The sequence below is a fragment of the Anastrepha ludens genome, chromosome 5 (assembly GCF_028408465.1).
Source record: "Anastrepha ludens isolate Willacy chromosome 5, idAnaLude1.1, whole genome shotgun sequence".
Classification (NCBI taxonomy): Eukaryota; Metazoa; Arthropoda; class Insecta; order Diptera; family Tephritidae; genus Anastrepha; species Anastrepha ludens.
The window spans coordinates 30,358,284-30,370,266 of NC_071501.1; the positions used below are offsets into that span (position 1 = coordinate 30,358,284).

The 11,983-nt window shown below is 38.4% G+C and overlaps 1 protein-coding gene across 1 annotated transcript; it reads left to right on the forward strand.

Annotated features, from left to right (window-relative positions):
- Nucleotides 1-10,615: 10,615 nt before the first annotated feature.
- LOC128864617 (jerky protein homolog-like) lies at nucleotides 10,616-11,623 on the forward strand (the record flags this gene model as incomplete). The annotated part of the gene is made up of 3 exons (XM_054104376.1): nucleotides 10,616-10,627; nucleotides 10,955-11,176; nucleotides 11,234-11,623. Coding segments are annotated over exons 1-3 (624 nt in total), but the record flags the coding sequence as incomplete, so codon positions are not given.
- Between the last annotated feature and the right edge of the window lie 360 nt (nucleotides 11,624-11,983).

An 11,983-nucleotide genomic window follows, 5' to 3' on the forward strand; every position in this document is an offset into this window, starting at 1 on the left:
TTATGCATAGAGAAAATAATCGATTGGTATTGAGACTCACGATCGTGACGGATAATTAAAGAACGTTCGCTGTGTCAGAGCCATCAGGCTTCAGACTCTGTCGTCAAATTTTTCTTCACAACTTCGAGAAGTGTGTCGCTTGGGCGGCATCTATGACCATTTCATTGGAACCACAGGTGGGATATATTGATGTTGGCGAGCTCTGGGCACAAAAGGTCCATTCAAGCTTGGTTGAACACTTGTGAGTTATGCTCACTCCACTATCTTCTTGGCTACGAAGATGCATGCCGAGCTATTTTGTGACGTTAGTTTAGGGAATGATTATATTATTGAGCTTAATGGGTGGGTAAGTTTTTCGATTTAGTGTAAAAGTGACTTGGGAAGATTGTGTTTCGTTTGGCGATTAATGCGCTACTCTTTCAACCAATAAGTTATTTTATCAATTCCTTTCTAGAGTTTTTGGTAGGCCATATGGGGGTGGGGGGTCAATTATGAGTACGTCAGTGTCACCCGCGAATGTTCGGGGGTATTGTTTCTTCAGAAGTAGGTAGATCGTATTTTTTTAGCAAGTAAATGATGGGGCCCACAATACGGCCTTGGGATACACGAGCTGAACTTTCACGTACTTCAGACTGACCTAACCTAACCTAAGTAGTAAAATAAGTGGCTTTATTTAATAACTTAGAAATCAAATCACAAACAAAAGTAGATCAAGGATATTTATTGTACTTATATAAGTATTAGGTGCGCAACTAAGTTCCCGCTGTCAATAGATGCCCCCAGCCGTGTGTGCTAGTCGATTTTAACATAACCTAAACGTCATAAACCAAGCTTAGACATATGGTAAACAAACTGCTTTGGTTTTGTGAAAATGTCCGATCTTGTGCCGAATAATCGTCAATTGCGGGAAATGTTGATTTTCCTTTTTCATGCGAGAAAAAACGGCGGTTGAAGCGCATCGAGAGCTACAAAAAGTTTGTGGAGATGCTGCTTTAAGTGAAATAACGTGCCGAGATTGGTTCCGTTTCTTCAAAGACGGTGATTTTAATGTTGACGACCGTCCGCGCGAAGGAAGTCCACAAACCTTCGAAGACGCTGAATTGGAGGGATTGCTCCGTGTCAAACGCAAGAAGAGCTTGCTTCAGTATTAGGAGTTACCCGTCAATCCGCCAATCCATTTCCAAGCGATTGCATGCTTTGGGAATGATTCAGAAACAGGGGACTTGGGTTCCTTATGAGTTAAAACCAAGTGATGTTGAACGTCGTTTTTTCGCCGGTAAACAACTGCTCCAGCGGCAAAAAAGCAAAAAAGAAAGGGGTTTGTTCATCGCATCGTGCCAGGTGATGAAAAATGGATTCATTACAGCAATCCAAAGAAAAGAAAGTCATGGGGACTGCCCGGTCATGCTTCTACGTCGTCGCCTCGGCCGTATATTCACGCTGCGAAGGTTATGCTATGTATTCAGTGGGACCAAGCAGGTGTTATTTATTTTAAACTGTTAAAACCAAGCGAAACCATCACTGGGGGTCAGTATCGGCTTCAATTGATGCGATTGAGTCGAGAAGTGGCCGCAATACGCGGAGAGGCATGAAAAAGTAATTCTACAGCATGAACAACGCACGGCCTCACGTTGCCAAACCCGTTAAAACCTACCTGGGAAGCACTGAAATGGGAAATCCTACCCCACCCATCATATTCTCCAGATATTGCGCCGCCCGATTATCACCTGTTCCGATCGATGGCACATGGTCTAGCTGACCACCAGTTCCATTCATATGAAGACATCAAAAAATGGCTTGATTCGTGGATAGCCTCAAAGAAAAACAGTTTTACCGTGGCGGTATACGAGATCTACCAGAAAGATGGCGAAAAGTAGTAGCCAGCGATGGGTAATACTTTCAATCATTCACTTGTAACCATTTTTTCAGAATAAAGTTGTATTTTCATCGAAAAAAAACATATATATATATAAATATATCTATATAATTGACGCGCACACACTTTTTGGGTACTTGCCGAGCACTTCCTATTATTTGTGGCCTGCGTCTTAATGTTGTTCCACAAATGGAGGGATCTACAGTTTCAAGCCGTTCTCTCTGAATTCCGAATGGTAGTCATGCACCAACCCATTCGGCTATGGCGGCCACCTATTAGGTTAAAGTTTTTTTTTATATAAAACTAGCTTCCCATGTTTTGTATAGCATTCGGAGCAATATATTGGTGGTGATTGGTCCACCTCATGGCTTAGAGAACATTGTTGGTAAAAGCCCATATAAATTTAATTTTAGGGACTTTTAATTCCTATTTTTGCTAAAACCTTTAACTAAAAACTTTGAATAAACTGAGCTTAACTTCTTACAGTCCAGTAAAAACGATGGAGTTAGAAATTATTGATTTTTCATACTAAGCAAAATAAATATTATTAATTGAGCGAGGTGCATGAAAATGACTAAACGAAGGTTTTTGGGGTCGATTAGTCATAAAATGACAATAAATTTGGAATCCAATTCTCAATCCTTTGTAAATTTTTCCTCTGAATCCAAATGGTTTATTTTTGCTATACAGAATTAAAGCCAGCCCCACTGCGACACCAAAAATTTCAGATTTTTCTCTTTACTATAACTATGGTTTACACGTGAGATATTGTCTTTAATTATAGAGCATAGTAAAGCATATAAGAAATGGAAAAATGATAGAAGTACTCACTCATGGCAAAAATATTGTGTAGCAAGAAACAAAGTAACTGCAATCAATAGAGATGTCAAAAGGCATATCTATAATGGAAGCTCAATGATAGTTTACCTACGAAAGTCCCATGGAAAAACTTTAAATCCTTTACTTGTCTAAGGAAAGGATAAGCCCGTGTGCAGTTTGGACCAATCTTAAATACTCACTTTCTAGCATCTAACAGGGCTCCACTCGACATACCTGTAAAACTTTCTCTACAAGAGCATGCTGATGACGGTGAGTTTAAATTGTGTCTGCAACAGAGATGGATTTGATACAGTGTGTACATACAGTCAAATCTAATGCTATAGGGACCGACGGCATTTGTCTTAAATTTCTTAAAATTATTCTACCATTTGTTATACCATCATTTAGGCACACAACTAACTTTTCAATCACCTCATCTACATGCCCATATCTCTGGAAGATAGCAAATATAACACCTGTGCCAAAAATAAAATGGTCTACCGCTCCTCAGCACTTCAGACCAATAAGCATCTTAACTGTCCTATCGAAAGTATTTGAAACATTTATGGCGCGACAAATTACCTGCTAGTTGGACTCAAATAATCTGCTGAGTTATTTCCAGTCGGGTTTCAGAAGTCTGCATAGTTGCTCCACAGCTATGCTTAAAATTTTTGAAGATGTTCTCTCTTCTTATGATAAAAACTACCTAACAGTGCTGGTATTACTCGATTTTTCAAAAGCTTTTGATACTATTGATCACAACATTTTACTGCAAAAATTGTGCTTTCACTATAAGTTTGGAGCATTTTCTCTGCAACTAATAAAAAGTTACCTTTCGAATCGGCTACAACAAGTCAAGTGTGGTGATAACTACTCAAGCCTAAAACCAACTATGTCAGGTGTGCCGCAGGGCTTTATTTTAGGTCTAATTTTATTTAGCATTTTTATTGTGATATTGCTGAGTGTATTGAGGTGTTTTAAAACTGCAGTTTCTAACTACTTCTAACCTTTAACTCCCCTTCCCTTCTCCCATTCCCACCATTTTTCTCTTCTTCTCACTTACTATTCTAAGTTTTAGTCTATAAGTTTAATAGTTAAATTAGTTTTAAAATTTAAGTAGCATTTTTATGTATACCATCCTCGTATTCTGGAATTATAAGAAGATGCACTACCACAAGACTTTGTCTCATATGCACAAAACAAAACAAATAAATAAATAATAAAAATAATATTGTAAAATAAATAATAATTCCAACTAACGACCTTAGCTCAACTTTTTTATTTTGCGGCTCCAATGTGTACACCTATTCGACAAAAAAAAAACCAGTCCGACAAAACTTGACTCTTGCAGCTCCAAGCTATCCATATTAGCTCACGAATTCCATCAAAGAGTTAAACAATTTTTCACCATGGTGTGTGTAGATTTAAAATATCACCGATTTCATCATAATTGGCAAATTTTTAGCGTTTGGTTGGTTTTGCGTAAGTAAACATATTTTTAAATAAAATTAATTATCAAATTCAAAAGCACATAGAGGATTTTCCCCTGTCTCATGTGTACCAAGCGCATTAACTTTAGCTGTTGCACATGGAATATTCATTAATCCCAACCAAATGCATTTCGAGTATTAAATTTTCATTGATGTGACATTAAATTGTCAAAATATTTTTACAGCTGCACATTTGCAGTATTTCGGTTTAAATACCTTTTACTTTTATAAGCGCGTAAGCAGAGACTCAACTGTTGGCAGTTGCGTACAAATTTCAGTAATATGAATAAATGCTCGAGAAAATGTGTGTACATTAGGGTGATTCATTTTTCTATTAAATTAAAAATTTGAAGATTAAAAGAGATCCCCCAAAAAAGCAGAATTTTAAACTTGAGCCTGCCTCCCCAAGAAATATCTGGGTCAAATTGCAAAAAGTTAAGCAATTCCTAGTAGGCCACTAACTTCAACCCACAATTTTTCTCTCTCAAGGGGCATATTCTTATCTAGAAATTTAATTTTTCTGCATTAGATCGTACAACCTAACAATAAAACTAAATTCATCGTATCCCCCTAAAGTAGGTATCTTTGTCTATGCCCTAGTCTAAAGAATCTTTGCAAGGAAATTTCGGAAAAAATTGTTTCAGATATAGTGGACAGATACGAGAACGGGTTACTTGAGATCAATCCATTTGGACCAAGAAAAATTTGCTCCTCAAGGTAAGAATATCAAAATACCACACTTCAAGATCCGGTTGTAAAAGCAGAAGATATGACACAAAATCTAAAATGCTCATGCCAAAAAAACGGCAGGACAGGACCACCCCAGGCAAAGGCAAGGGCATCAGCAATCTGTCAGTTGGCTAAATCACAGTCCAGAGTAATGTTTATTTATTTATTTATTGTCTTTGAATGGATACATTCTTACAGACTATATTAAGCTAATGTACAATAGTTTAGTAGTTACTAAGAAAAGAACGATTTAAGATGATTGACTAAGATGCCATACGGCCATGTAAAATCAGCACCAGAAGAATTGAAAAACATATCTAAATCTACACATGCCCTAGGAATCGGAGCATTCACCCCATAGTTGGTTCTCGAGAAGCCAATGGAGCCTCATATTGGGTATATATTTTTACTTTATATATTTTACTTAAAAGGGAAGGACAATCAATAGATCCAGAAATGATATGAATAATAAATGAGTACGATAGAATAGATCGTCTGCTATCAAGTGGTTTTAAGTCAATCAATAAACATCGAGAGCGGTACGATGGTACCGGTTCAGAAAAGTTTAAAGATCGGAGCGCAAAACGAAGAAAGACTTTCTGAACTCTCTCAATCCGATTAGACAGACCTATTTGGTACGGTCTCCAAATAATAGCGGAATACTCTAATCTTGATCTAACAAAAGCACAATACAATGTTTTGAGAGTGTATGGGTTAGTAAATGCAGAACAATTTCGGCGCACGAATGCTAGCATCGCATATGATCGTCTAATGACGTGGTTAACATGTCTGGTGAAATTCAGCTTAGAGTCGAAAATAACGCCTAAGTCTTTAATTTCCTCAACGCATTGCAAAGGTAAGCCAGCAATATTATACGAAGTATTCAAAGTATTGTTTGATTTAGCATATTTTACGTGAAAGCATTTGCTAATATAAATATTTACTGACAAACGGTTTAAATAGCACCAGTTCCGGACATTGTGCAAGTCAGCTTGCAACTTTTCAGAGTCACTAGCACTGTTAATCACCGCAAATATTTTAAGATCATCAGCATACAACAAGTGGTCTGCAAACAAAAAACAAGAACCAATATCGTTAATAAAGAGTATAAAGAGAAGGGGTCCTAGAATACTTCCCTGTGGGACACCAGAGGACGCAATAAATGCACGGGATGTCGTATTATCAACGGCTACAACGCAGTGCCTGTTGGACAAATATGATTTGATCCACGACAAAAACGTGGAGTGTATACCGAATGATGCAAGCTTCGACAAGAGTATTCGGTGCGATACTTTGTCAAACGCTTTAGAGAAGTCTGTATAAATTGTATCAACTTGAGATCTATTCTGGAAGGCTGAAATGCAGTAACCATTGAAAATAGACAAATTAATGACAGTGGAGCGACTTGCAACGAAACCATGCCGGTTGGTAGATATTAGGCCTTTGACAGCAAAATATAACTTATCATTCACTGTTATCTCAAAAAGTTTTGAGACAGACGAAAGCTTCGAAATCGGTCTGTAATTGCTAACATCGTTTTTATTTCCACTCTTAAATATAGGCGTAACGGAAGTAAATTTCCAATCGACAACAAAGATACCGGAGGACAACGATTTATTAAATATAATTGTAAGAGGCTCAGCGAAACACAAGCAGTTCTTCAGCAAAATGCCCGAAAGGCCATCCGAGTTAGTTTTCGTTGTAGACTTGAGCTTCATAATACCCTTGACGACATCAGTAACAGATAGGCACAAAGTCCCAAAATTGAGAGGTGTAAAACTATTAGAGGGCAAACTAGAATCTAAGTCTAAGTCGGGTTCAAAGTTAGAGCAAAAAAAGTCGGCAAATAAATTTTCAGAATCTGTGGCAGAATTGGCATATTTACCATTATAAAAAACATTGTTTGGCACCATTGGTATTGTATTGCGCGGAAGCATTTTGCCGTGAGTAAACGCGAAAAAAGGAGATCAGTAATGGATTTCAAACGTAAAAGTCTGATTGCATTTTATTTGGCTAGAAAATCACAACCTGCGATTGTTTGTGAGCTCGAGCACCTTAGAGTTAACAAAGTTTTTGCTTATTGCACAATGACTCGTTACAATGATACTGGTAGCATCGCAAAACGTCATGGAGGTGGTCATCAAAAGTTCAGTGAAATCGTTCAAAAAGTGAAGAAGCGACTTGAGCGATATCCACCACGAAGTGCCAATCAAATGACGAAAGAACTGAAAATATCTGACCGTAGCATCCGCCGCATATTGAAAAATGATCTGAAAGTCAAGCCTTACAAGATCCAAAAGGCGCATGAACTCACACCAAAGCAGCAACAATTCAGACTTGAGAGAGCGAAGGAGTTGCTTCGCTTGACTGAAAGCGGTCAATTACCGAACATTGTGTTTTCTGACAGGAGAATTTTTCAAATTGAGCAATTTGCAAACTCCCAAAACGATAGGGTTTGTTTAACTGGCCATACAAACGAGAATTTGAGTCATAGATTGGCCACCAAGAGGCAGCACCCGCCACAGGTAATGGTTTGGACTGCTCTAACCGCAGATGGGCGTTCTTCAATCGTTTTCATAGAGCCTGGCGTCAAGGTAAATGCGAAATATTCTGGAGATTATTTTGAAGCAGTGGGCAGACAAATATTTCGGTGGCAGACCATGGACGTTTCAACAGGACTCAGCGCCGTCTCATAAACCTCGAGTGAACCAAAAATGGCTAAAAACCAACGTTTCGAACTTCATAATGCCAACACAATGACTTTCCAATTCACCAGGCGCGAATCCAATGGATTAGTCTCTTTGGACCATTTTGGAGAGCGAGGTCCGAACTAAAATATTCACCAGTCTTGAGGCGCTGGAAAGATCCATTGTTCGTGTGTGGGCTAAAATACCTGCAAGTCACATTCGGGCAGCTTGCGATTCGTTTCTGGACCGCGTCAAGGCCATAGTCAAGGCAAGAGGTGGTCATATCGATCAGAAGTAAATTAATTCTTAATTTTGTAATATTTTCACACATTTTTTTCGTTTTCAATTGGTTACACTTCGAATGCCGGTCGTGTGGGCAAAAAGTAAGGTGAATTTGGTTGTAAAATTAAAATTTTTTATTTATTCTTTTAAATCAATTTCATCCCCTTCAAAATAATCCCCTCTCGATGAAATACACTTATGGCAACGATTTTTCCAATCCCCGAGTTCATTTCCGGTATAGCTATCAGCACCTTCTTCGATTCAGCTTTTATCTCCTCAATCGACTCGAAACGCGTTCCCCGGAGTGGTCTCTTGAGTTTTGGGAATAGCCAGAAGTCACACGGAGCCAAGTCAGGCGAATACGGTGGTTGCGGAACGATATGCGTGGAATTTTTGGCGAAATGGTCACGAAGAACGAGTGCAGTGTGAGACGGTGCATTATCGTGATGCAAAAACCAAGAGTTGTTGGCCCATAATTCTGGTCTTTTTAGACGAATTTCTTCACGTAAACGACTCATAACGCTCAAATAATATTCTTTATTAACAGTTTGGCCAGGTGGAAGGAATTCATAGTGCACCACACCACGAAAATCGAAAAAAACTGTCATCATGACCTTTATTTTTGAACGACTTTGACATGCTCTTTTCGGTCTGGCCTCACCTTTAGCACGATATTCGCTTGATTGGTCGGTGGTTTCAGGGTCGTAAGTATAAATCCAAGTCGCATCTCCCGTAATGATGCATTTGAGCTTGTCTTGATAGCCTGAAAGCATTGTTTCACACACATCAACGCGACGACTTTTTTCCAAGAAATTGAGAGTTTTCGGTACCAAACGAGTTTTGATTTTTCGTAGGCCCTAATGGTCTTTCAAAATGGTTTTCACAGCTACTTCTGATATTCCGATCATATCAGTAAGGTCTTTAACAGTCAACCGACGATTTTTGAGCACTAACTCCCTCACTTTATTGACGTGTTGGTCATCTGTTGACGTCGATGGTCGTCCGGAGCGCTCCAAGTCATCAACACGTTCTCGACCCTCTTTGAAGTCTTTGCACCACTTATAAACATTTTTCTGCGACATGGTCGAATCACCAAATGCCTTCTGCAACATGCTAAACATTTCCGCAGCCGAAATTTCATTCCGCAAACAAAATTTGATGGCACTTCTCTGCTCAATCAAATCAGACATTGTAAAAATCGAAAAATGCACTCTTGGTCGTTTGGTAAACACAAGCGTAAATATATTACTGATAATGACATTCACATGAAAGTTGGCACAGATGTTATTAACAGTGCTGCCAACTCATGAAAAAAATAACTAGAGCGAAATTTTAATCCCGCGAAGTTTGACAAATAAATTCACCTTACTTTCTGCCCACAATAAATATAGCAACCCACTCAAACTGAATCACCCTTATCCATTTACATGTTTTATATGTAAATATCTATGAAGTAAAATTGAAAACCTGTTACATTCGCACATTTATTGCCTTGACAAAGAACCATTTCGAAATCACAGCATGTCATTACATTTTGCATTAACATTTCATAATACCAGCACAAATCAACATAATTTTACTAATTAAAAATTCCCTAAGTACGCCAGTAAAAGTTTCTGCGGCTTCCTTGTTGTTATTTTATCACTGCTGTTTTCATGTATATACATACATACATACATACATACATTTGTTATCTTTGCGCATGTAATTTGTGGCTTTAAGTAATGGCAGCAAGCAAGAATACTTTGAGGCGAAAAAGATAACTGGCAGAAGATATTAAAATATTCGGTAAATAATGAGCACAGGGTGTTTGCTAAAGGGCGTAAAAATTCCATAGCTCACATATACACATAGTATATGTAAGTGTGTATGGGGTATCACACCTCAAAAAGACGCTCGGAGCGAATGGCAGTAGCGAATGCGCTGCAAACACACGCACACACACACATACTCATGCATGCCTTGCTTGCTGCCGACTGTCTCCAACTTGTCAAATGTCAAAAATGACATATTTTACCTAATTACAAATTCAAATTAAATCACAATATGTATAAATTTATACATACGCACGCACTTATGTAGTTGTATGTGTACGTGCACGCAAAGCGTTCAACAAATAAACTTTAGACATTTATTTTTATGTGCGCTTGGAAATGCGTGTGAAAGTATTTACAAAATAAAATTAAGCACAATCACCCACAGCGCACACAGTCTCGTACATTTCATTTCATATACATACCTACATACATACATGCATTCATACACATACACAGATTCATGAATTCGCATACACACATTCATGAATTCACATATACACGGCTGTATGTGGAGAGAATTGTAGCAGAAAACGCGCTGCGAGACTTCCTAGTCGATGGTGTGGCGGCTGCTAGAGGCTATAATTTATTTGAAAATTTAATTTTTATGATGGACTTTCTGTGTACAAACATACATATGCACATACATAGTTACCTCTTTTTGTTATCTATTTGTAGGTTTGTCTGTTTCTTTTGAATGTCAGTTGCTAACAAAATCCACCACTTCACAACCTTAGGTAATTTCAGCTTTCGCGCCATATTCGTGCGTACCCTCGACATTAGCACTTAATGTGGTCACATTAAAAGTAAAAGCACTGCGATAGATGCCCATTTCATTTTTCATACATTTTTCCTAAACAGAGGAAAGGATTTACATATTACTTCAGCTTCGTCTGCACTGCATTAAGAGGTGAAATAATGGAGCTGGAGGTAAATGAGAAGTAATCACACAACATCCAGCGTACTCACCTCTCGGAAGCTACGTCACTGTTGACAAGTTTGTGCGTATTTTACCCATAATTTCACTTTTGTACGATTTTTTCATACAAAAAATTATTTGCGGAATACGGTATTCGACTTCTTAAAATATCACGGGAAAAACTGTCTTCGCAACCTCAGCTAGTGGATCCGTTTAAAGAAAAACTGAAAGCTAAAATGGCCGAATTGGAGTTGTACAACGATCAGTTATATAATGCTGATGAGTCGGGGTTATTCTGGAGACTTTTGCGAGAGAAAACGTACGCGTCAAGTTTGGAGAAGAGAGCCCCAGGTGTAAAGTCCGAGAAGCAGCGAATCACGTTTTTATGCTGTTCAAACGCCACTGGATCCCACAAACTTAAGCTTTTGGCAATTGGAAAGGCGAAGAATCCACGCTGCTTTAAAAACTTTCAATGTGCCACCGACTATAAGAGCTTGAAATCCGCCTGGATGGCGTCGGCTATTTTCAAGCAATGGTTTCATGAGACATTTGTTCCACAGGTGAATATTTCTTTTAAGTTTTGTCCGATTTTTAAGGTTAACTGGTTGTTTTTTAAGGTTACAATGTTATTAAAGGAGAAACCCTTAACAATTAAAGCCCTCCTCCTTATCGAAATTGCTCTTTCTCACCCAAATGAAGCTGAACTGACAACGGAGAATGGGCAAATTTCGGCAATGTTTATGCCACCAAACGTTACTCCCCTCATTCAACCGATGGATCAGAATGCAATAAAAATCACTAAGTTGCATTACAGAAACAGCCTTCTAGCTTCAATAGCAGCGACAAAGTCTGATTTGCTCGAGTCGTTGGAGAAAATTAACTTAGAAACAGCTATACATCTTTTGGATGCGGCTTGGTTTCGTGTTGGTGAAGCAACATTAGCTAAGTGCTGGAACAGTATTTTAAATTTTGTGGTAAACAATGATGATCCCGAAGATAATGTTCCGTTGGCGGTTTTAAAAGAAAAATGGGGAGCTGAACTTCGCACCTTGATGAGCAACACCGTCGGCCTCCTTAGTAGTTTAAATCCTGAGGTTCGTTCGTGTTCGCAGATATGCTCAAAGATATGTATGTGGGTTATTGAAAAAACTTTTTTTTATTAAAAATTTCAGATTGAATTCACTTTACCAGCCATTCATGAATGGAACGAAGATAGCGAGAAGGGCAATGCAAATGACGATCATCAACAAGAGGACGAATCCGATGATGACAGCGTATCAGAGCAACTGGAGAAAATTAAGAGGACTGAAGCAGTTGCAATTTTCAACAAGGCGTTAATATGAGTTGGTCATGAAGACGTCGATCAA